This window comes from Molossus molossus, unplaced genomic scaffold (assembly GCF_014108415.1).
Source record: "Molossus molossus isolate mMolMol1 unplaced genomic scaffold, mMolMol1.p scaffold_m16_p_3, whole genome shotgun sequence".
Lineage (NCBI taxonomy): Eukaryota > Metazoa > Chordata > Mammalia > Chiroptera > Molossidae > Molossus > Molossus molossus.
In genome coordinates this window covers 61,090,790-61,114,221 of record NW_023425366.1, presented here as the reverse complement: position 1 = coordinate 61,114,221, position 23,432 = coordinate 61,090,790, and the positions used below count along the sequence as shown (strand labels likewise).

General features: G+C 39.2%; 1 protein-coding gene across 21 annotated transcripts in view; it reads left to right on the top strand.

Moving 5' to 3' along the window:
• Positions 1-19,131, top strand: part of MEF2C (myocyte enhancer factor 2C) — a 169,163-nt gene extending 150,032 nt beyond the window's left edge. For 7 of the 21 annotated variants that reach the window (XM_036279869.1, XM_036279865.1, XM_036279863.1 and 4 more), the window contains 5 exons: positions 4,925-5,097; positions 6,854-6,877; positions 7,786-7,915; positions 8,634-8,769; positions 14,426-18,181. In XM_036279869.1, coding sequence (XP_036135762.1) covers positions 4,925-5,097; positions 6,854-6,877; positions 7,786-7,915; positions 8,634-8,769; positions 14,426-14,747 — 785 coding nt within the window. In that variant the 3' untranslated portion in view covers positions 14,748-18,181. Of the gene's footprint in view, positions 1-4,924; positions 5,098-6,853; positions 6,878-7,785; positions 7,916-8,633; positions 8,770-14,425 lie in introns of all 21 variants that reach the window. The other 14 variants (XM_036279883.1, XM_036279880.1, XM_036279884.1 and 11 more) reach the window with 5 other exon arrangements.
• The last annotated feature ends 4,301 nt before the right edge of the window (positions 19,132-23,432 follow it).

The window sequence follows — 23,432 nt, the reverse complement described above, 5'->3', positions numbered from 1 at the left end:
TAAGCAGTTTGTCTCATTAGTGTACTTGGTCATCAGTATGTAATTGTCTAAATAAGAAACTTTTCTCAAGTAGCATAAAGAGGAGAGTCGCTCGATGTTTGAAATCAGCAAGTTACTCTACATTTTCAGTTGTCATCTCACATTCCTTCAGTAACTTAACTTCCTTTGCCATTCCTGGATAGTTCTTAATTTCTCAGCATACTTTGTGTTTCCATTTTGTGAGCACTTGAAACACTCAAAGAACTAATACTCTATGTGGCTTCGCTGCCTCTGCAGCCGGGCTTCAGAGGGGAGCGAGTTCTCGGTGGACTGAGAGGGTCTGAAAGGCAGGAAAGAGGTGGGATGTTAGCTGAGCTTCAAAAAATGAATTTGCATCAAACAGGAGGGCAAACACGGGTTGTGGAACGGCTGTGTGTTTGGCCGTGGCCACAGGAAGTTAGATTAGGTAGATAGTGGGTCAGACTGCACAGTCCTGACAGCCACTCAGGGCACTGAGCCATCAGTGTTAAGTTCCTGAACAAGGAACACGATGGAAACAGTGTTTGAAAAAGACTTTTCTGGGTGGGTTGGGACTGGACGTTAGATTTAATATCATCAAACGTAACACACATAAGCTTGCATATAGCTTAGGGAGCTCAAACCTTCCTGATGCCCATCTTAAGGCTCAGTGAGAAACTCTTCAGCTACAGCCCAGGGACCCACGTGGGGGTTATTGAAAGACCAAGTCAAGTGTGATGAAAGCCTAAACCAGGATGGTAGTACTGGAGATGGAGAGAAGCATTTCTGAAGGAAAATTAACAAGATTCGGTGTCTGGTTGGAGTTGGAAGAGGGAGAGAGAAGTCAATGACCAACAGTTTGGAGACTGAAAAGTAAGATTGCCCAATAAAAAAGTTAGCCTTGATCCATAGACTAGTTTCTGTTTGGTGCTTATTAGTTTTATATGCTTATATTTGTAACTAAAAGTCCCAGGGGAAAAAAATAGTGAGAAGCCTCATAATGTCTAAATACCCAAATAAGAGAAAATTTCAGAACTTTGGGCTCAATTGAGCTCTGTGAGACCAGGCAAAATGTCCTCACTACAACTGAAGCCAGGAATATGTTCTTTGAATTTACAACTTCTTAAAATAGGAGTCAAAAAAAAAGCAGCAAGTGTTTTCAAGTTAACTGGAGAGAAAAAGAAATTTTTTTTTCTCCTAACACTACATTTCAAGTTCTGTATATTTACACTAGTTTTAATGTGCGTGTTTAGAAACTTGTTGCCCATCGAGGTAGATTCTTTTATCCTTCTTACAAATTATATCGTGAAGGTCTAAATTGCTTTATGTTATGTGAAACAATATTTTTAATCAAATGAACTGTAAGACAAACTTACTCTAAAGTTGATCTGGTCTTCATTTTCTTATAATCTATAATCAGGAAATCCAGTCACTCATGCTTTATAATTTCTGTGCTTTTAAGTGGTTCGGGGAATGTGGCATCTGCGTACAGTCACATCTAAATTGATAATTGTTCAGGCAGAGGCTCGTTCTAAAACACCGCATGAAGAAAGGTTGAATCTGTGTATGAGAAGGTTATTGAGAGGTGGTGTCCCCCACCTCCCCGGGCCCTGACTTTGAAGGAGCCCATTCTCTCGGGTGGATTTATCTCATGGCAGGATATCAGCCCCCTGGGGACACAGCCCTGCGGGTGAGGAGGAGGCCGCGGTTTCCGAGCGGGTTTAAATGCAGTCTCTTCTTCGCAGCAAACCACACGCATGTATTCATCATTGATTTCGAAATGATAGGTTTCTATATCACTGGTTTAGGATCCACAGTCCTGCATTCCTGAATCTATATTATGCCAGAAGAATAACAACTTGGTGGCTGGAAACAGAAATGGTTATTATACGGCTCCAAAATGCTGGCTGGCACAATATGCTAAAAAGAGCAGAAATTCACCAGTGAAAAGCCGAATTTATTTGTTCTTAAAAATAACTTTCTGCTCTAAAAATATGAATTTAAGTAGTGTCATCGTGGTTCAAAATATTTTACGTTCGATATGTAAACACCTTAAAATAAGAGTAATCTTCTAAAATGGCATAATTTCCAAATAACAGGAAATACTCCAAGAGGAAAATAGAATGCTTTTCAAATCATTTTTTTTTTTTTTTAGTTATGAGGCATTTATTGGATTGACAACTAAAATGTATGTTTAGTTGGGTTATTTTTCCCTACTGCTGCCCCAAATTATTGTTTAAAATGTGGGCAAAAAGATGTAGGCTTTGTTGGAATTTCTGATTTACTGTAGAAAACGCTTTTAAAAACACACACACACACAACCTTTTCTCAGAGCCTCCGAGAAGCATTTCCATTTTCGCACATTGGCCCGGCGCTTGTCATATCACAGGACAACACATTTCACGAAGTGGTTTTACTTCCTTTTAGCAAAATAACTCCTCCATGCAAACCAGTATCGGCACCTACCAAGCCGGAGTTTTAGTTTCTACTGATCATGTCAAGCTTCATTGCACTGCTTAACTGACTCTCAGCCCCCCTTCTTTTGAAATTACCCAGCTAATTTTCCATTTGATTGTTTGTTTAAACCAGGTCTCACACAGACTTAATAGATAAGTGATAGATGTGTTCAGTGTCTCGGTGTGGACTTCACCTGATGGAAAAGCACGGGGTAGATTTCGTCTTGGTTTTCTTCTTCTCTTTTTATCCAATAGAATCTATTAATTAAAGCTAAAGTCCTCATGTAGTCCCAATAATGATTCAGGAAGGCACATTAAACATAAAATTCCTCTGAGCATTGCATTTTATCAAGCATTTCTCTGAACATATTCTTTGCATTTCTCCTAGTGATAGAAGGTAAATGTATTTGTTTCATGCAATAACTTTTGCCACAGAAAGCTGTCCAAATGAACTGTAAAAGAAAATTCTGGCTTTCAACATACTTAGCTGGCTTTAGTAATCTTCTTCAACTTTATTAGAGAAGGGTAATTTACATTCAAATTCAACCAATATTTTTAAACAACTACTGTGTACTCAAAGCATGTTTTGGGGGAAATTTTGTTTGCTTTATTTTGGGGTGTTTTTTCTCTTTACTAATGCGAGGATTTTATGCTTAATCCAATTGACAGATTTAATCTTATACTTATTTGTTATATATTCAGCCTGTTTATTCATGCATAAAATGAGACAGGTAAATGAATGGATGTGAAGAACAATTGTGCTTCAAATATGTTCTAATTCAAAAGATGTTCCCATAAATATCTCCTGAAATAGACCCGTGCTTTGCCTTCCCAGTCCTTCGTCACCTCTGGCTCAGACCATCACAATAGTTTCCAGACCTGTCCACACTTCCAGGCCTTCCTGACTGCAGGATGTCCAGTACCAGTACACCTTCCTGTCCACTCAGAGCCTGAGCTCCCTCTGTGCACAGCCTGTGGATCTGCATGTCCACCATTTCAACCGAGACCTGTTAGATTGGAATTCAAGGTCTCCTAGCCCAACCTCATGTCCTTCCAGAGTCCCCAACATTCCTCTTTCCGTGGCTTCCCTGCGAACCAGATGTGTCACTGGCTGCCCTGGAAACTTCCACCCCAGCCCTTTCCCAGTTCCCAGGCACAAGCCCAGCGTATTTTACTGTCTCTTCTCTTTTTTCAGGACCCATAGCAATTCCTGCCCCTTACATGAATCTTTACTGGTTAATCTGTCCCCTCCTGGGAACTCAGTAACACTTAATCTGGATTAGTCTGTGGGTACCTCACCCTCGGCCGCCTTGTCTGGGTTTGTATGTTTGCATGCGTATGTCCTGGATTAACACAGAGAAATTGCAGGCCTTTGAGGACCAGGGCCTGGTCCTTGCATCCCCACTGGGTAGCAAGCACACAGTATCATTTGTTTTGGGGTAATAGATATTTCCGTTTTACGACGATGATAATAGTGACAGTAACCATGAGGTTTGACTGTCTCCTTCAGAGAGCTGCAGAAAACAACCGTCTGGTTTTCAGAAAGGATTGTTGAATCCGGTAGTTGGATGCTCTTATTCTCTGACCAGAGGCGATGGAGGAAGCAGCAGATGACTTTCTGCCTCTGCTCAGGTTGCACCGACTACCTCCCTCGCTCTTCCTGTGGGGCAGTATAGCTTAAATGATGAGAGATGGAGTCCTTCAGGTGTCTGTTTCTGTTAGTAGGGGGCTGCACATCAGAGACCTAAGAAACCCTTTCGGTGTGGGTGCTGGATGGGCTATTCCTGTTCCTCCGTGAATCAGTGTTTTAGTGGAGGCATCATCCCCTCATTTCAGCTCCGGAGGAGGAGTCCTGCGTTTTGAAGTTCTGTGTGAGCAGGACAGCCAGCCTCAGGGTCAAACACTGAACTTGGCGAGGAGGGCAAAAGAGACGAGAAAGCCATAGGGAGAAATCATTCAAAGAAAAGGGGAATTGAACAGCACGCTGTGTGAGAGGCGGCTCCTCCTGCATGTCCTAGAAATTATAGTCTGGCCGGTCTGCCCTTTTCATTTAAGGACACACAGACACACAAAACCCACACCATTGAACTCAGAGAGTGAGTCACACCAGCCAGGCCTCTGCTGAGCCTGTCAATTAAAGTTCAGGACCAATTCTGGGCTTTTCTGAGACCTTGGATGACTGTCTGACTTTAGTCTAGAATTTTTTTTACTAGGCACAATGATATATGTTGATTTCTGAGCAAGTTGATGTCTATTAGCTTTCTCCTCGTTCCTTCAGAGGAGTCGTAAATAACTGACAGGATTGCTCTCCAGCTAGAGGTTCAGTCGGTCATCCTGGAGATTGTCAGTGTATGCTGTTGTATGTCTTAGGCTGCTACATTTTTATTCTTAATCTCGTGTAGTGTGTTCTCTGGAAACATATTTGAGTCTTCATTTCTTCCTGAGTGCTTCCTTTTGTTTTATGTGAACAGGGAATGGGTATGGCAATCCCCGAAACTCACCAGGTCTGCTGGTCTCACCTGGGAACTTGAACAAGAATATGCCAGCAAAGTCTCCTCCCCCCATGAATCTAGGGATGAATAACCGTAAACCAGATCTCCGAGTTCTCATTCCACCAGGCAGCAAGAACACGATGCCGTCAGTGGTAATGAAAAACTTCATTTTCAATAATTGTTGGTAATGTTTTGTATATGTGTTTCTATTTTTGTATTTGTCGAACTTTATGAATTCCTTAAGTGCTTCCATAAAATTAACACATCAATGCTACTTCTGGAGTTCGGTTTGTATTTAGCTATTATTTCTGGTAACAGGTTCTCATTCCCTTTTTCACATAACACAGAATCGAAATCCCAGTGAACTCCATGATCGGGATAGTGTTCTGGGGCAGAGAAAATGTTTTTTTCCAAGGCCTTCAATTTATAATTAGAAAAAATAATTACCTATTATTCTGTTGATGGGACATATGATTTGACCAATGGTCGAATCAAACTCACAGAATGAGGTATTTCATAACAGATTTTTATAGTATTGAACTGTTTATGTCCTCAAGGTGCTGGCGATGAAAAATATTTTCTATAATTTCTAAATTAACTTTCTCCTGTTCATTGGCAAATCTTTTCTTAGGTGTATTGCAGCGATAATGTTTAAAAATATATTTTTATTGATTTTTTTTTTTTTTTTTTTTTTTTTTAGAGAGAGAGGAAGGGAGAGAGATAGAAACATCAATGGATGTGAAAGAGAAACATGGATCGGCTGCCTCCTGCACGCCCCCCACTCGGGATTGAGCCCGCAACCCAAGCATGTGCCCTGACTCAGAATCGAACCGGGACTTCTCAGTCCACAGGACAATGCTCACCTCACTGAGCCACACCAGCCGGCAGCAGCAATAATGTTGAACACCTCCCATGCTCGTGCTCTGCCTCCACTCGTCTCTCCCTATATGGGCTTCATGCAGACAGTTACCTGTCTAAAACGAATTGCTTTCAAATCCTAAGCATTTGGAGAACAAGGTTATATTTTACCAAAAAAAAAAAAGTTGTGGCACTTGTAAGAATAAATAAGTACATGAGAAATAGAAATGTAAATGATACCCTGGACTCTATCCTTTTTCTTTTTCCTGGGTCTGTAGGGCTAAGCTAAGATGACGTTAATATTGTGGGACTAAATTCAACAACAACGAGACTTATGTCAGTGTTCTCCAAATTAGCTTTGCTTAAGAATGAGAACATTTAAAACCAAGGTTCAGAAGACAAATTTAGATCATTCTACAAACACATTTTTTTTTCTTTCTGTGCTCTGTGGCAAGCTTCAGGGTAAAACAGCTCTGCAAGCTGATTAGTTTATTATGGCACAGTGCAGATTAATTTTGAATATCAACCAAAAAAAAAAAAAAATCACATAATATGCAATGTTCCCTTAGGAAAAGACTGGGTCTAATAAATAAAACCTCCCACAGGGCCATAGCCGAGCAGTGTGGGCCATGCATAGCAGGCTGTCTCCATCCGCAGATTCATTCCAAGTCCCGTAAAACTGATGCTTTCCCCAGGGATTCTGTGAGTGGTCGGTCAGGTCTCCAGGGGCAGCCAGGTGCATCTCCCCTCCACGAGCAAGTGGGGTTTCAGAGGACAATCTTTTTCTTCTCAAAATGTGATGGTGAAATAATGAATGTGGAGACACTGACCTATGCTGAAAACTGGATAGATTGTCTTCACGTTTGAGACAAACATCTCATTAAGGGAAACAAAGACTGTCTTTGTAAGGAGTTATCTTGCGTCTGGGTTTTAGAATTGTTGAAACTGCTGTGTCTGTCAGAAGATGCTTTTCTTTGTGTTGGAAAGATTTTGCCCAATTATAAATATTTGCAGACACTAATTTATTAAACTCCTTCCCCATGCTCCCAGTCTGAGGATGTCGACCTGCTTTTGGTAAGTGGTGAGGGTGCTTCCCTTAAATGGCACGGGCGAGGAGAAATCCAAAGCTACTTTTAGGTGGAGTGGTAGCTCCAATAAAATGGGAAGATTTCAGAAGTTACCACAGCATGTCAAGATTGATTATATTTAGATACCATTCATTTTAATTATCACTCACAGGTGAAAAGGATGTCAGGCATTTGCCTATTTTTCTGTCTCCACCTCTGCAAGTGAAGGCCATGTTTTCGATGTATTTTAGGATTTAATTTATAATAAAATTCTAACACGCGTACAAAAAAAACTTCTTAGTTATCCAAAACCACAAAGATACTTCTTATTTTCTAAGAAATTTAATTCTCATGATCTTTAAATTTATGTGACTCTCTAATCTCCTTGCTGTAAGGAGTTAAATATAAATGTTAGCTGCTTTGCCATCTAATTTGAGGGAAGTTTAGAAGAATCTGAAAAAAGTGGTCAGAGCACCACCTTCTGGTCAGAATGTAGCATGAAACTCGACCAGTCTACACTGCTGTATGTAGAACTACAGATATAACCACCGTGGTTGATTTTAATTTTTTTTTTTTAATTTGCATTTGAATAAAAACTGAAACAATGGAAGTACAGTATACATATTTCATCAGTTTTCAACATAGTCTGTTTTTACCCATAATAAAGCTATGCTACTTGTTACTAGTTCAGTTGCCTAGGAGATACTGATGTAATGGGTTACTATGGCAACAGCTGGTCTCTTGAAGGATTGTAAATGATAGGGTTGGCAGAGTTCATAGAGACACATGTTAAATGATTAATTTCATGAGATTTGTACCAAGTTATATCTTCATGTGCAAAACCAATACTGAAATCTAATATTTTTAACTTTTTAAAAAATTCCACCAGTAATATCTTTTTATTTACTTTAAAAGAATCAAAGGATAAATAACTCCCAGTCTGCTCAGTCATTGGCTACCCCAGTGGTTTCCGTAGCAACTCCTACTTTACCAGGACAAGGGATGGGAGGATATCCATCATCCATTTCAACAACATATGGTACCGGTGAGTAGCTTTACCACATTCAAATAATACATTAAATACTTTTTTATTAAGAAGTAAGATGAAAAAGATACTTACTACCTTTTAGTCTGTTAGGAAGTTTATGAATTACCTGTGATGTTCAGAGTGCTATACCATTACCTGTTCGTTCCTAAGATAAAGCAAATATTCACATTTTTTAAATGACTGAAAGTTTCACTAACCCAACCTGACTACAATATAGAAGAACAATTTCAAGGAAAATGAGCTGTCACTTCTTTGATGTAATAGCTCACTTTCTCAGGCTTGTTTTAAAAACGCTTCTATCATCAAATATGTATATACTGAAATAGCACATTGTAGTTCTGATAAACTACACTAGCAAGTTGTGTTACTTTGAAGCTTTCATGGAATGTTTGTTTATTTTTTATTTTTTTGGTATATAGTAGTATATCTCTTTTAAATTAAAATTGTCCCTTATGTTTTTCTCATTCTCCAAAGTAAGCTAATTTATAACAATCATTAAATAATACTAATAAGATATCTTTTTAATTGAAAATTTCTAGCACTGGCCAGTTTGGCTCAGCGGTTGGGTGTTGGCCTGCGGACCAGAGAGTCCCGGCTTCTGTTCCCACCAGGGGCACATACCACAAGAAAAAAAAAAAAGAAAGAAAATGTTTATTCTATTCATCATTTGACAGTTTCCAGGTTACATATTTTCCCTTATTGTTTGTTGATCTAGAGTATTCTCTGAGTAGCGCAGACCTGTCCTCTCTGTCTGGGTTCAACACCGCCAGCGCTCTTCATCTGGGGTCAGTAACTGGTTGGCAACAGCAACACCTGCATAGCATGCCGCCATCCGCCCTCGGTCAGCTGGGGTAAGCAATGTCGTTTCTTGTATAATACACTTTTAGGATGCATTTTTTAAATGACAAATAGCAATCTCTAAATAATGTGCTCTAATGTCCCATTAGAGGATGTAAAATTCTACTTTATCAAACTCTGAAAGTAATTATCAGATCAATACCTTTCAAGTAGTTTAAATATTACTTTCCTTATTCTTTAAAAGGAAAGGGAACTCTGGGATAATGACGTAAATGATTTCCCTATTGTTTCAGACTGTGTTTATTTCCACTTCTATCAATATGATATTTTTACTTGGTTAAGTTTTCACAGAACTCATGTGGGACATAAGGTGACATTTCTAGTTATAAGTTCTTGAAGTTTTTTGAGATGCTTGAGAATCCTCACTTAGCATGAACCACGCAGTTCGTGCCAATGTTACAACTATTCCATTGAATAGTAATGTACTCATATATATATAAATATATATGTAAATATATAGAGATATACTAATTATCTAAATTTGAGTGTAAGAATCATTTTTGTTGTTTTTTTGGTGAGAAGATGTGTATTTCTGCCCCCTTGTGGTAGTTTTGAGATATGCCTTTATCACAGAAATGACTTGTCAAACTATGGAGATGTTCAAACCTTTAAAAAACCTTGACTTCACATTCACCCTATGTGTAAAACAGTTTTTATTGTAAGGTTTAAAACACAAATCAAAGGTCACACTTTAAGTTTCAGTAATAACTCCAAAACGGAAATTAATCTTCAAAAGAAAATACTAGGAGAATGTAAAATATTTAAAGAAAGCAAACTTATATTTTGGCAACATTCTATATACCTACCTCACCTCTAGTTTTCTGCTGAGCATTTGGTTAGAGTAGTTAACTAGTTCTACCTTTCTATGTCTAAGGAGAGAATGAGCATAAGACAATGAGTAGAGTAAAAACCACTGATTGATGTCACAGTGTCCTCTCTCTTACCCCTGCCCTGCCCCACCAGCTTTCGGTGGGACTGATGTTACATCGATTGGTGCTTTGGTAATGGGGTCTTCACCCATTCCCCATTTGCTTATCTGCATTCTGCTCACTAATCACTATTATTGAAAAGCTAAGCTTTCATGTCAGTAAATTCACATGACAATGTTGCTCTGCTGTCTTAAAAAATACATATTAACTTTAAAGATATATTGAATATTGATCAGCAACAAAGTTTTTCTTAGGACATTTACATTTTCTCAGAAATGTTAACTATCTGAGTAGATGTTTGTTGCGATAACTTTTTCAGGTAATTATAACTAGGTACATCATACCATCCAGGCTATCTTAACATACATGCACAAAGCAATACACTGTTGTGGCTCCGCAGTGAACCATGTACATGCTTCCTGGCAAAAATAAAGGTCACTGTCTACTTCTCAGTCCTCAAAAAATTCATTCATTAAAGGACTAGATTTCCTTAGAAAGAATCAATGTCAAAAGCTTATATATATTATTTTCTCTGAATGTGGTAGAATCAGACAGTTTACACTTTACATATAAAACATATATTTATATATTTTAACTTAATGTTCAAATGCTCTTCTATTTCGTGGGAAGAATCTAATTATCTGCTGCTCTTAGTAGAGGTTTCAGTAAATGAGACAAGGGGGTGGGGACTGCACTAGAGAGGAACTGAATTACAACAGCCAATCATGAAGCATTTTGTTTTGTTCTGATTTCTTTCATTACCAATTCTCATGGTGCATAATTTGAGTCTGAATTTGGTCTATGAGTTTTTATTGCACTTAATCACTTCCCTTATCTCTCAGATAGGGTACACTTCCAGGCTTCCTGCCTTCTAATTTTGGCCTATGTACCTACTTATTCTCCCTCTCTTCCTTCCCCCTTGGGTCTCTCTCTCTCTGTCTCTCTCTCTCCCTCCTCTCTCTCTGTCTCTCTCACACATACCCACATACACACACACACACACACACACACACACACACACACACGTGCAGAGTAGCTTTTCAAAAGGAGGATCCTTCAAATGGACGAGCCCATCTTCACACAATTAAGTGTTAAACTGTTTTCTAAAACCTCAAGTTGTAATATTTATGTAAAATGAATCATATGAGCTGCCTTAATTTCTTACAGTGTAAATGACTTTTAAAATTCGATTTTTTTCCCCCCTGGCTAAAGTAGTCTCATACACTTGTGTGCTGGGTTCACATTCTTTCGATTTGGATACAGAGCTCACGGCAGAGTAAAACACATCGTAGCCTCACTGAAGTGGGTTTCCCAGCAGCCCAAGATAGACACCATAGTTTTCTTTCGAAATTAAAAAGTACAAAAGAGCTTTTTGTATTTTGCTCATGGAAATATCTCTAACTCTTCAAAGCTCTACTTTTAACGCTATCTAGTGTCTGATTTTATCTAAGCAAGTTAGATAAACAGCATCAACTGATTGATGTAGGGAGCAGAGACGGCTGGCAGAAAGAACTTGCCATCAAAGGTTAGTGACAGTCATTTGAATACTAAGATTTGAGAAAAAGACCCTCACATTTTTAGGTGTTTTCCCCTGCCCCCTGAAACAAGGGCAGCCTGTTTTTGGAAGCATTTCTATCCATCATCTTTGTTGCTGTGGGTGTTCAGTACATACTTAAAGGAGGTAACTTTGAGTAAAGACGACTGTTAAAAGGTTAGGTTAAATACAGTCCGATGGCCTAATTTCCAGGTGAAAGCAATAAGAAAATTGATTAAAACTGACCAGTCGTGTTTCATTTTTGAACAATTTTGGGGAAGAGTAGGTATCTTGCCAGTTGGAAGGCATCTGGCAGCAGGACTGGATATGGGCACCTTGCATGTCTGGCTTCTGTCCTCCCCTCCCACTTCTTCATCACCCACATGTATGAAGTATTTCACAGTGTCTGTGTCCACAGAAAGTTTGTCTTTAAGGACAAGTAAACCAGCATGCTTATATCTAAACCCAATGCCTAGGCAGCCAAGTGATTTCTAATGCTCATTTTCCTTTTCAAGAAAATACTTCCTTGATAACAGAGGCTAGTCAATTAAATTTCATTCTATTTTGAATCCTCTACTACAGTACAATGAAGCCGAATCTCAGTTATCACTTACATTTTATTACCATCCATTTTGTGTCCCCAGAACTACTCAAAATGCTTCATATATGCTTTCAGAGTCAAATGAAATGCCACCGAAAGACAAACGTAGGGACTGGCCCATCTGTTTATAGGACAGTCAGTAAGTGTCTCTTATGGGGAAGAAACACAGCCAAGCTTGTACAAGCCAGTTGACATTGGGAGAACATGCAGCTTGCAAAAGCTTTGTTAAAGAAACAGCTTTGTTATCTTACTTTTTGCTGAAGTTATCCAGATTAACTGCTTTAACTAGTCCAAATTTTTTTTCACATTTTCCATGTCCCCTGCCAGTGAAGACAGTTTGAACGTCAAAGGGCAGACAAAAAGTATTTATTGATATGCCACTTTATTTTCAGACCCTTAATTGACATTCATTATTAAACAGTGGTGTGATTCATAGTGGAGGCATTTCATTAAATTTTAGTGAAATGGTCTTTCTTATTCAGAGCCAGGAAATTTCTTTCTTCCAGGAATCAAAAGATGATTCCTCTGACATCAAAATGAATCCTTAAGTAACGCTGAACCAAGATAAAATAGCCCACCATTATGGACCCTTTTGAAATACAGCCCCCCTTTAACATCTTATTGACTAAAACATTACTTAATTAAAACTCTTAAAACACTAGTATGTAGACTATAAAATAAATGGGTGATTAAAAATTATATTTACTCACTGTAGTAGCTTGATATAAATGCTAAAACTGCTTTGATTCTATAAAATCATCGAAGGCCCTGGCCAGGTAACTCAGTAGGTTAGAGTATCGTCCTGATATTGCCAAGGTTGCAGGTTTGATTCCCGGTCAGGCCACATACAAGAAGCAAGCAATGAATGCATAGATAAGTGGAACAGCAAATCTCTCTCTCTCTCTCTGTCTCTCTCTGTCTCTCTCTCTCTCTCTTTCTCTCTCTCTCTCTCTCTCCCCTCCCCTCCCTCCCTCCCATCCCTCCCTACCTCTCCCTCTCTCTCTCTAAAATCAATCAATAATTTTTTTTTAAGAATATAAAAGCCAGAGAAGGAAAGGCTTATTAGGGAAACACATAATTCTTCTTTATGTTATTTTCCACATTAGCTCATCTATTAATAAGAAAAGGAAAGTAATACTTTGCCAGTAGGTGGTGCTTTTGTATAAAACATCACTCAAAGATAAACTCATTTCTGACTAATTTTGTGTCTCTATACATTTTGAGCCTCAGTTGCACCTTTCAGAAAGCCAGCCCCAAGTTACTCTACTTTTTCATTTGAAATACATACCCATTTTTCTCACTGCTCATAATATTTTTAACACCATCCAATTCCTTCCATTGGAAAGTAACATAATCACATACATGGGCGGGTAGGCTTGCTTTCCTTTGTTTCAGATGGGTGTGTCTGTATGGATTATTTTTTGCTGTGATTCTTCCTCAGTAAAAGAGGCTTCTGTGTTCTCTTGACAATGTGGGCAAGTCATGCTGACTCTAGTCGTGGATGTCAGTGCAATCAGCATGTAAGAACAGTGCAAGCCTCTTAACATTGACATCGGCAGCTTCACTGTGGTGTATCCTGAAGGAAGTCATTGTGATTGTTAATGTACACTTAGGGCTTAATTCTTTTCCCTCCAGAATGTCAAGTACCTAAATTCTCCCACATTTTGCAATAAGGGCAAGTTATGCTATCCTGGGACAGATAAAGGCTAAGGGTTATAAACACAATAAAAGTACACCAGATCCTTCTTTACCACAACCTTTGCTTAGGCAAACCCAGATTCACCAATTAATGCAATCATAAATAAGAGGAGTAGTACCCTGGCAGGGTGAGATTAGCATTAGGAAAGTTGACGTAATTATGGAAAATAAACAGCATTTTTATCTCACATAGCTGAGAAAGGATGAAGAAAATAAAATTATATCAGTTTTGGTGTGGTAGGAAGTCTGAGTGTTTGAAGCCAATGCTTAAAATGTCTGCAGATCATTTTTAACCCCCTTCCTCCTTCCCCTCCTTTGCCCTCTGCAAGCTTGTTACTAGATAGGTTATAGGTAGCTTTTTATGGATTCTATTCACTTGAAATTCTAACTGTTTTCACTTTCTTTGAAGACTATGCAATTTAATGTATAAGCGCGTATTAAACTGAGGGAAACATATCCATAATAAGTTTTTTACAGTAATTTTCAAACACTGGCATTAGTACATCAAGGAAGTATAAATCAAAAGCTAAACACTGTATCTTAAATCTTAGATTCAATTTTGGAACTAGTCTAGGGAGAAATCCCACAGACACAGAAAATGCCTTTTCCAGCGTGTCTGGTTAAGCCCTTTCAAACCAGTACCTATACATTGAGGGAGCCTGTCAGACCAGAGGTGTGATTCAGGAGCCTGGACTAGTTGAAGACTGTAATTACCGCAGGGCAAATGGAGAAAGCGATGCCCCTCCTGTGCTCCTGAGCACCTTCTCCTCCCTCCGGGCATGCTCTGGTGTCTATGCGAGTCTTGAAGCTGATGTTTGATGTAATTGTGAGTTCCTGGGGGCTCCAGGCCTCCTCCATCTGTAACTGGGTTTCCTTTCCTCCTACAGAGCTTGCACTAGCACTCATTTATCTCAGAGTTCAAATCTCTCCCTGCCTTCTACTCAAAGCCTCAACATCAAGTCAGAACCTGTTTCTCCTCCTAGAGACCGTACCACCACCCCTTCGAGATACCCACAACACACGCGCCACGAGGCGGGGAGATCTCCTGTTGACAGCTTGAGCAGCTGTAGCAGTTCATACGACGGGAGCGACCGAGAGGATCACCGGAACGAATTCCACTCCCCCATTGGACTCACCAGACCTTCGCCGGACGAAAGGGAAAGTCCCTCCGTCAAGCGCATGCGACTCTCTGAAGGATGGGCAACATGATCAGATTATTACTTAATAGTTTTTTTTTTTCTTGCAGTGTGTGTGTGTGCTATACCTTAATGGGGAAGGGGGGTCGATATGCATTATATGTGCTGTGTGTGGAAAAAAAAAAAGTCAGGTACTCTGTTTTGTAAAAGTACTTTTAAATTGCCTCAGTGATACAGTATAAAGATAAACAGAAATGCTGAGATAAGCTTAGCACTTGAGTTGTACAACAGAACACTTGTACAAAATAGATTTTAAGGCTAACTTCTTTTCACTGTTGTGCTCCTTTGCAAAATGTATGTTACAATAGATAGTGTCATGTTGCAGGTTCAACGTTATTTACATGTAAATAGACAAAAGGAAACATTTGCCAAAAGCGGCAGATCTTTACTGAAAGAGAGAGCAGCTGTTATGCAACATATAGAAAAATGTATAGATGTTTTGGACAGACCCGGCAAAGGGTGGCCATGGGTAAATGTTAGGAACACGCCAGGTCACCTAACATCCTGAGAATGCTCCCAAACCTGCAGGCATATCATTGGTGTATGGCACTCAATAAAAAGGATCAATGACCATTAAAAGAGGACCATACCTATTTTTTAAAAAAATGTGGAGTTTGAGGGCTAACATATTTAATTAAATAAATAAAGAAATCTGGGTCTGCATCTCTTATTAAATAAAAGTATAAAAATATGTACATTACATTTTGCTTATTTTCATATAAAAGGTAAGACAGAGTTTGCAAAGCATTTGTGGCTTTTTGTAGTTTACTTAAGCCAAAATGTGTTTTTCCCCCTTGATAGCTTCGCTAATATTTTAAACAGTCCTGTAAAAAACCAAAAAGGACTTTTTGTATAGAAAGCACTACCCTAAGCCATGAAGAACTCCATGCTTTGCTAACCAAGATAACTGTTTTCTCTTTGTAGAAGTTTTGTTTTTGAAATGTGTATTTCTAATTATATAAAATATTAAGAATCTTTTAAAAAATCTGTGAAATTAACATGCTTGTGTATAGCTTTCTAATATATATAATATTATGGTAATAGCAGAAGTTTTGTTATCTTAATAGTGGGAGGGGGGTATATTTGTGCAGTTGCACATTTGAGTAACTATTTTCTTTCTGTTTTCTTTTACTCTGCATACATTTTATAAGTTCAAGGTCAGCTGTCAAAAGGACAACCTGTGGGATTAGAACATATCACATTGCAACACCCTAAATTGTCTTTAATACATTAACAATCTATTGGGTCGACTGACATTCATGTATATACTAATTAGTTTATTTTATGCTTTTTATTTTTGAGTTTTCATCAAATGCAGGGCCCCTTTCTGATCTCACCATTTCACCATGCATCTTGGAATTCAGTAAGTGCACACCCTGACTTGCCCATATCCCAAATTACCTGATTGGTTTTCAGCCCGGAATTTGATATGCTTTTTAGAAATATGCCCAGAATAGAGAAGCTGTGTTGGGGCCCCTGTCCTGCGAAGATGGCCCTAGAAACAAGTGATATGAAGTTTACTCGATGTGTCAGTTATAAATTCCCACAGAAGAAAAATGTGAACGATTGGGTGCTAGACAAGAAGGAAGCAGGTAAAGGGATAGTTGCTTCATCATCCTTTTTTAATTATTTTAACTGACCCTTAACAATCTTGTCAGCAATGTAGGACTGTTGAACAATCCCAGTGTGTCAGGACCCCCAAATGTCACTTCTGCATAAAGCATGTATGTCATCTATTTTTTTTCTTCAATAAAGAGATTTAATAGCCATTTCAAGAAATCCCATTAAAGAACCTCTCTATGTCCCTTTTTTTTTAATTTTTCAAAAAATAATGACTCTTGTCTAATATTTATCTATAAGGGATTAATTTTCAGACCCTTTAAAAAGTGAGTGCCATAAAAAAAAACAAAAAAAAAACATGTTGATACCTATTGTTTAAAAGAGATTTCAGTCTAGGAATGATTTCCTTCTCTTGGAATGTGAAGATCTGTCGATTCATCTCCAACCATACGCAGTGACATGCACAGCTAAGAAGATGCAGACAGTAAGGTCGACACTGCTATAGCTCGTGGAGGACATTTCTTACCCATGTTTTTTCTTTTACTTGTAAAGTTGCTATGTGTTTCTCATTGAAAAAGGCTGCCGCTGGGTGGCAAAAGCCAAGAGACCTTACTAACTAGGCTATATTTTTCTTAACTTAATCTGAAATTTACAATTAGACCACAATGCACCTTTGGTGGTATCCACGTGGGATGCTAACCTGCCTTGTACTAACGTTTTATATACTAAAAACAGACAAAATATCTATTAATCATTTCATATATCCCACTACTCAAGGTATCCATGGGACATGAAAGAAAAACATTTATGCAAACAAAAACCAGAAAATCATCCCTGAAATTATGCACACACACACACACACGCACACACACTCACACATGGGGGAAGAAAATCATCTCTCACCATAGATTCGATCCCATCCTTACAACACACCTTTACAACTTGATGGGTATAAAATATGCAAACATATCACAAATGTTCTTTGTCATTTCAAAACACTTCATCAATATCAGTAGAAACTTACCTGTGGGTGGGAAAGGGTCATTATGTGAAAATATGAAAAAATAGCCATATTAATTTTTTACCTGCAATTTGCCTCAGCAACCAAGAAAAAGTGAATTTCTAATGCTGAAGATAAAGTAAGCTAAAGTGCCAGCAAAGCCTTGGCGATCTAGAGCAATTCTGACGATAGTTTTATAAGAACACAAAAAGACCAGAATCACTTGAAAACGGATGCCAGTCATCTCTTGTTTCCACTGCTGAATTCATATAAAGTGGTGGCAAGATCGCGAAGGGATAATCTGAGAATTTTTTAAAGATGATTTAATGAGAAGAAGCACAACGTTGATTGTGATGATGAGTCACTTTCTGTAAACAATCACTGTCTATCTTTACCCTTAGACCTTAGCTGTAATTTACCATTTCTTGTATTTACAAAGCTAGTAGGGTTGGGTGTTTATCACAGTCCATCCTTTGTATTCAGGAGTTTCGGGCAGAGCCCTGAGGGAGTGGTGTTTTACACAGCCCATCCTAGAGTAACATTTTAGGCAACATTCTTCATTGCCAGTCAAAGAAACATAGTGGCATTTTACACAGCTCCAAGTGTTGTTATACCTAATCCTATTTTAAAAGATGTTTTGGTAATATAAAGCTGAATACTGGCTTGACACCGATGCAGCATACCCAAGCTGCAGAACCTGTATATTGTATGCATAGGTGTGCGGAAGGCTGTTCATGTCAACCTTTTTTAAAATTGCGTTTTTTAGTAAAATGGCTTATTTTTTCCCAAAGGTGGAATTTAGCATTTTGTAATGAAGAATATGAAAATGCCTGTCATCCTCTGAACACTTTAAGGTGAACTAAAGTGAGAATTAAAAAAAAAAAAAATTCAAATACACTTTTTAAAAGAACATCTGCCCTCTCACAATTTTATGTATTTGTTTTCTTACACACCCATCTTTTAACTTCGAAATTGCATTTTTTTTCTCCCTTTATTCTTTTGTTTGTTTTTCCAGAGAGGAATGCTGTATTTCTTTCTTGAAAAAATTTTTTTACGAAGCAGCAGCCACTCAAACCCTCGGTAAAGGCTGTTGCTTAAGCATGGCATGCTTCATCTGTTCCCACTTGTGCCATCTGCTGTGATGTCGTCACTTACATGGCGTGAATTTCTTGCCACTACAGATCTTTTGAAGATTGATGGAATACTGGTGTCTGTTAGAATGCTTCAGACTACAGATGTAATTAAAGGCTTTTCTTCAATATGTTTTAACCAAAGATGTGGAGCAATCCAAGCCACATATCTTTTACATTAAATTTGTCCATTTTGGTTATTTTCACAATCGGGTATTGCATTTGCCTTCCCTGTTCATACCTCAAATTGATTCATACCTCAGTTTAATTCAGAGAGGTCAGCTCCGTGACGGATTCTGTCGTGGTTTGAATGCAGTACCAGTGTTCTCTCAGAGCAAAGTACACCTGGGTCACTGTTGGCATAGGACTTGGATTGCTTCAGATGGTTTGCTGTACCATTTTCCTTCTTTTTCTGGGGACTTGTTTCCATTAAATGACAGTAATTAAAATAGCTTGTAAATGAGGGCATACAAGCATTTGCAACAAATATTCAAATAGAGGCTCACAGCGGCATAAGCTGGACTTTGTCGCCACTAGATGACAAGATGTTATAACTAAGTTAAACCACATCTCTGTATCTCAAGGGACTTAATTCAGCTGTCTGTAGTGAATAAAAGTGGGAAATTTTCCAAAGTTTCTCCTGCTGGAAATAAGGTATAATTTGTATTTTGCAGACAATTCAGTAAAGTTACTGGCTTTCTTAGTGATGCAGTGTCTGTGGTGCATTTTTTTAATGTTTTGCTGTTTAAATTTATTCTGCTTTATCATGTTTTGTTTTGTTTTTTTAAAGTAGCTTCTCCCACAAGCCAAGTGAGCTTTCTTACTTTCAACTCAAAATACTTAAAAGGAGGGATGTTCGTGTTTTGGGGGAAGGAGGATCATAGTTCTTGGGGGTAATATATGTATTTAGCCAGTGTGGAAAGTTCAGGGTTCTTATCGAGTTCAACTTCTTTATCAAAGCATTTCTTTGATAACTTGCTTAATTACACATAATTTCCCAGAAGTCATTGTGAAAGACGCTACCATTCAATGAGTTACATTATTTTTTAAATCAAAACGTGTAGAAAGCATATCCAGTCTTATTTCTGTTTTCCTCATCAAAATAGTTTCTTTAACCAAAAAAATTGGAAGCATGGGCTCATATCTAAATATTTGAGAAAATTAGTAAATGCGCACAATTTTAGAAACTATAAGATATATCCCTTACCAAATTTAATTATAATTGGAATGTTCTTAGAAAGTCAATGTAACGACTAATTTAGGAAATGTACAGGGAAACAAGAAGGCACTGGCCAGCCAGCTGGAGAACCTGAACTGTGCCTTAGCCAGTGGGTCCCACCCTGGTGAAAGGAAGGCAGCTGGGGGCAGCATTGCATGGGCTTTGAATTGCAGTGTTTTTCTCTTCTTTGTTCTCTTTACTCATCTTCCGCAAACATTTATTAAGCAATTATTATGTGTAGACATGTGGCAGATTATAGGATAGATGAAGAGACAGCCCTTTTAAGAAATTTACAAACTAATCAGAGAATAAAAGACTAACAGCAAATAGAAAATGCTCTCAGAGACTTCTGCTAAGCGCGAGGAGAAACCACTTTGAACATCTTTGCAGCGGAGCAGGGCAGAGGCCCTGAGCGTGAACACTGCACACTCTGCCCAGCAGAGGCTGCTTTTGACTTGTCCTTGGGGGTGGGTAAAAGGAAGAAATCCCAGCTGGATGGAGACGGCTGATCTGTGGGCATGTGGCCTCTGCAGACACGCATGGCCCCGCTCTCAGTTTGGTGCTCTGTTGTTGTGGTCTTGGTAGGCTTCATTTTATCTTTGATCTTTTGTAACAGTGTTTTGTAACTGAAGCCTGACTGGACAGTGGAGCATGCGTGTGAGCTGAGTAGATATACAAGGAAAGGTGAAACACTTTCATTTTAGTACCTTTAACCTTTTTCCTGCTCTTTGAAAAAGAACGGTTTCCTTTAGCACGGACCCCCACAAATGATGACTCCAGTCCTGAGGGCATTCTACAAGGAGGAACCGGGTGCACAGGCACAGAGATGGGAGGGCGAGAGACACATTTGCAAGCCTGGAGGAGTTGCTTGGGGTCTGATTATATCATTGTAAGTTAAGAAGTTTGGTGTTTAAGCAATTCAATGAAAGGTTTAGAAGAGATGACATTGTTAAAAGTCCGTAAATGATTAAGTTAATGGTAAATGCTGCTAGATAAGGAAGTGTTAAAGTTCACAGTTTTAAGTTTAAATGACTATGATCCTACTGATATCCAAACTGGAAACGGAGAGGCCACTGCTTTGTGAGAAAGCTAATTCTGATTTCAGCAGGCTCAGTCTGACATGGCCAGGTGGAGTCTGAGATGTTGTCAAGATAGACTTGAACTCAGGATACCAGCACATGTTGGAAATAAAGTTGTAGTTGTTACTACCAGGAAAGTGATGTGGAAAGCCCAGGAATGAGCTGGTCAAGGGGGAGGTGATGTGAGAAGTAAGACACAGGTCGAAAGGGGTGGCATGCAGCAGACAAAGGACCTGTGAAGGAACCAAGGAGGAGCAGGCAGGCAGACAGCCACAGTGCTGTCAAGGCAGGAGGAGGTTTCAAAATTAAAAAAAAAAAAAAATCATGAACAGTGTCAGATGCTTTGGCCTTAGGTAGTATCTGAGAGTCATTTCAATAAAATGCGGGCAAGAGTTTGTCCGGCCGATGTGAAAGTTCAGGCAATCAGCATGAACTAATCTTTTATGATGTCGGTGATTCAAAGGAGAGACTTGGTGTGAGAGACTAGCATGGGCAAGGACGAAGGAAAAGGTTGCGAAAGACCAGGTGTTACCTGAGTGTGCTTAGGGCTGGTGGAGACCTAAAGGCAGACATGAACCATTCTATCCAAAGGCTGAAGAATTACACTTTGTGCCTCCAGGCCCAATTTGCCTGTGGTTCTTTGGGAGTCAGATTTAAAAGTTATTGAATTTGATAAAGGAAAACTATTCAGAACAGAGCATCTGAGTTTCCACTTTGTAAACTGAGAACGCCCCTTCTCCATTGTGTTTGCATGTTACATTACTACGTGTTATCCTTACAGACAGACTTACTAAGCAAGATCCAGGGATGGAAGAAGAAAGGCACGATCACTTCCCATTGTACATTTCCCTTGGATTCCCACTGTCCCTACTTCCTGGAAGCAAATGTCTCCTTCACCAAAAATGAGACTATTCCTTTAACTCCTCTTCTCCCTGGTGCAGCCTCCTTCCTGGGGGACTTTTGCCTGAGAGTTACAGTTAAATGCTCTTAGCTTCTGGCCCTAACATGGTTTCTGGTTTTAGCAGCAGCCCTGCAGGTCAACTCCATCACACTCCCCTCTCGATCAGTTCGGGTGGAGGAAGAGCCTCCAGCCTTCAAGTACCCATCCCTAGCAGCCAGCCTCGCTCGAGGTAAAATAGAGAATGACCTTTGAAGCTGGTAACTGGTACAAGGGCCAGGCTGTAAGGGACGGAGCATGGACTGTCTGTGGGGCATTTCCACACTGAAGAGAAAGCAGTTAAGAAAATGCTTCACCCAAACACCCTGGTGCCAGAAATGCCAGAAACACGAGTCCCCTGGCCCCTCCAGAAAGGGCACCATGCCCAGAGGGTTCAGTGGTGTGGGCAACCCCGAGGAAACAGGAGCTGGAGCCGGTGTGTGGGTGAGGGGAAGATGCTAGCATGTTGAGTACCTTCTCTGCAGGGGCCTTGACCTACATCGTCTTATTTAACCTGCTCAGTAACTCTGGATGCAGTGTTCCAGAGGTCATCTAGTCTCCTGGCTGACAACCAGACCAGCTTTGTCCCTCACAAGCGAAGCAGCCTTTGTCAAATTTTTTATTCCAAGTATCGATTTTCTCACTCAGCACTGACTCAAAGGGTTGCTCTGAGGCCCAATTAAGACCTTTATAATTACTCATCACTGAACAGATCAGAACCGTACTCCCCTACAAGTTACTCAGAATAAACATGACCCTACTCTGTAAAATAATGGTAAAAGAAATCAGCAAAGTTGTGATTTTTTTTCTTTGACGACCACAACATGGTTTTTTGTCTGTTTTCAATTTCTTAGCAATATCACATTCTTTCTCAAAGGACAATTTTGTCTGCCCCTGCTTTGCTGATGCCCCGGGCACATACTCTCCTTATGGAGAAGGCAGTGTTTTGCGGTGTCCACCCCACAGCCTCCCACAAGTGGTGCTAAATATATCAACACAGACTTTTCTAGAAGCAATAGTTGTAGGAAGAAAATTACCTCCTTGAAGCATTTATTTTATAAATATCACATATGATATGCTTGTTTCTCTTTACAAATAAGAGCTCTGCTGGGAAATGCAAACATGTTTGTATGCAAGTTTATGTGTATAGTGTTCATGGTTAAAATATTGAGAATGTACCCATTGATAAAGGAGTGCCTCAATAAATGATAGTTCACCAACAGTGGAATGCTATACAACAGTTTAAGAAACAAAATAAAAATCCCTCTAGGTACTGATATGGAAATTGTCCTGGATATAGTGTTAGATTTAAAGAAAGCAACAATGAAACAGTGTATACAGTATGCTGTTTTTCAGGTAAAAGGACTGGATGGAAAAACAATGTGTCCTTATATTTGCATAAAGAAACACTGGTAGGACATGCAAAGAAACCAACAAAGTGGGTACCAAAGTGGTGAGGGGTTTGGGGTAAGAGGTGATCAGAATGGAGGCCAGACTTGACAGCATGTACCTTTTCATATTGTTTTGATTTTTGAATTGTGTGAATATGCTACTTATTCAAAAAGAAAAAGGTATTCATTTAGAAAACAAGCCTTCCAAACAAATGTAAATGCCACCCACAGTGGGTTTATAGGAAGCTCTCTTCTGACTGTTGAGGCCTTTGGAAAAGGGCTGTGTGTGGAGCCAACCTCTGGACCGCGGGTGTGCGGTTAGGATTCTCCCGGTGCGGGAGCCTTCAGCTGTCATCTGCAGCTAAATGACAGGAATGAAACA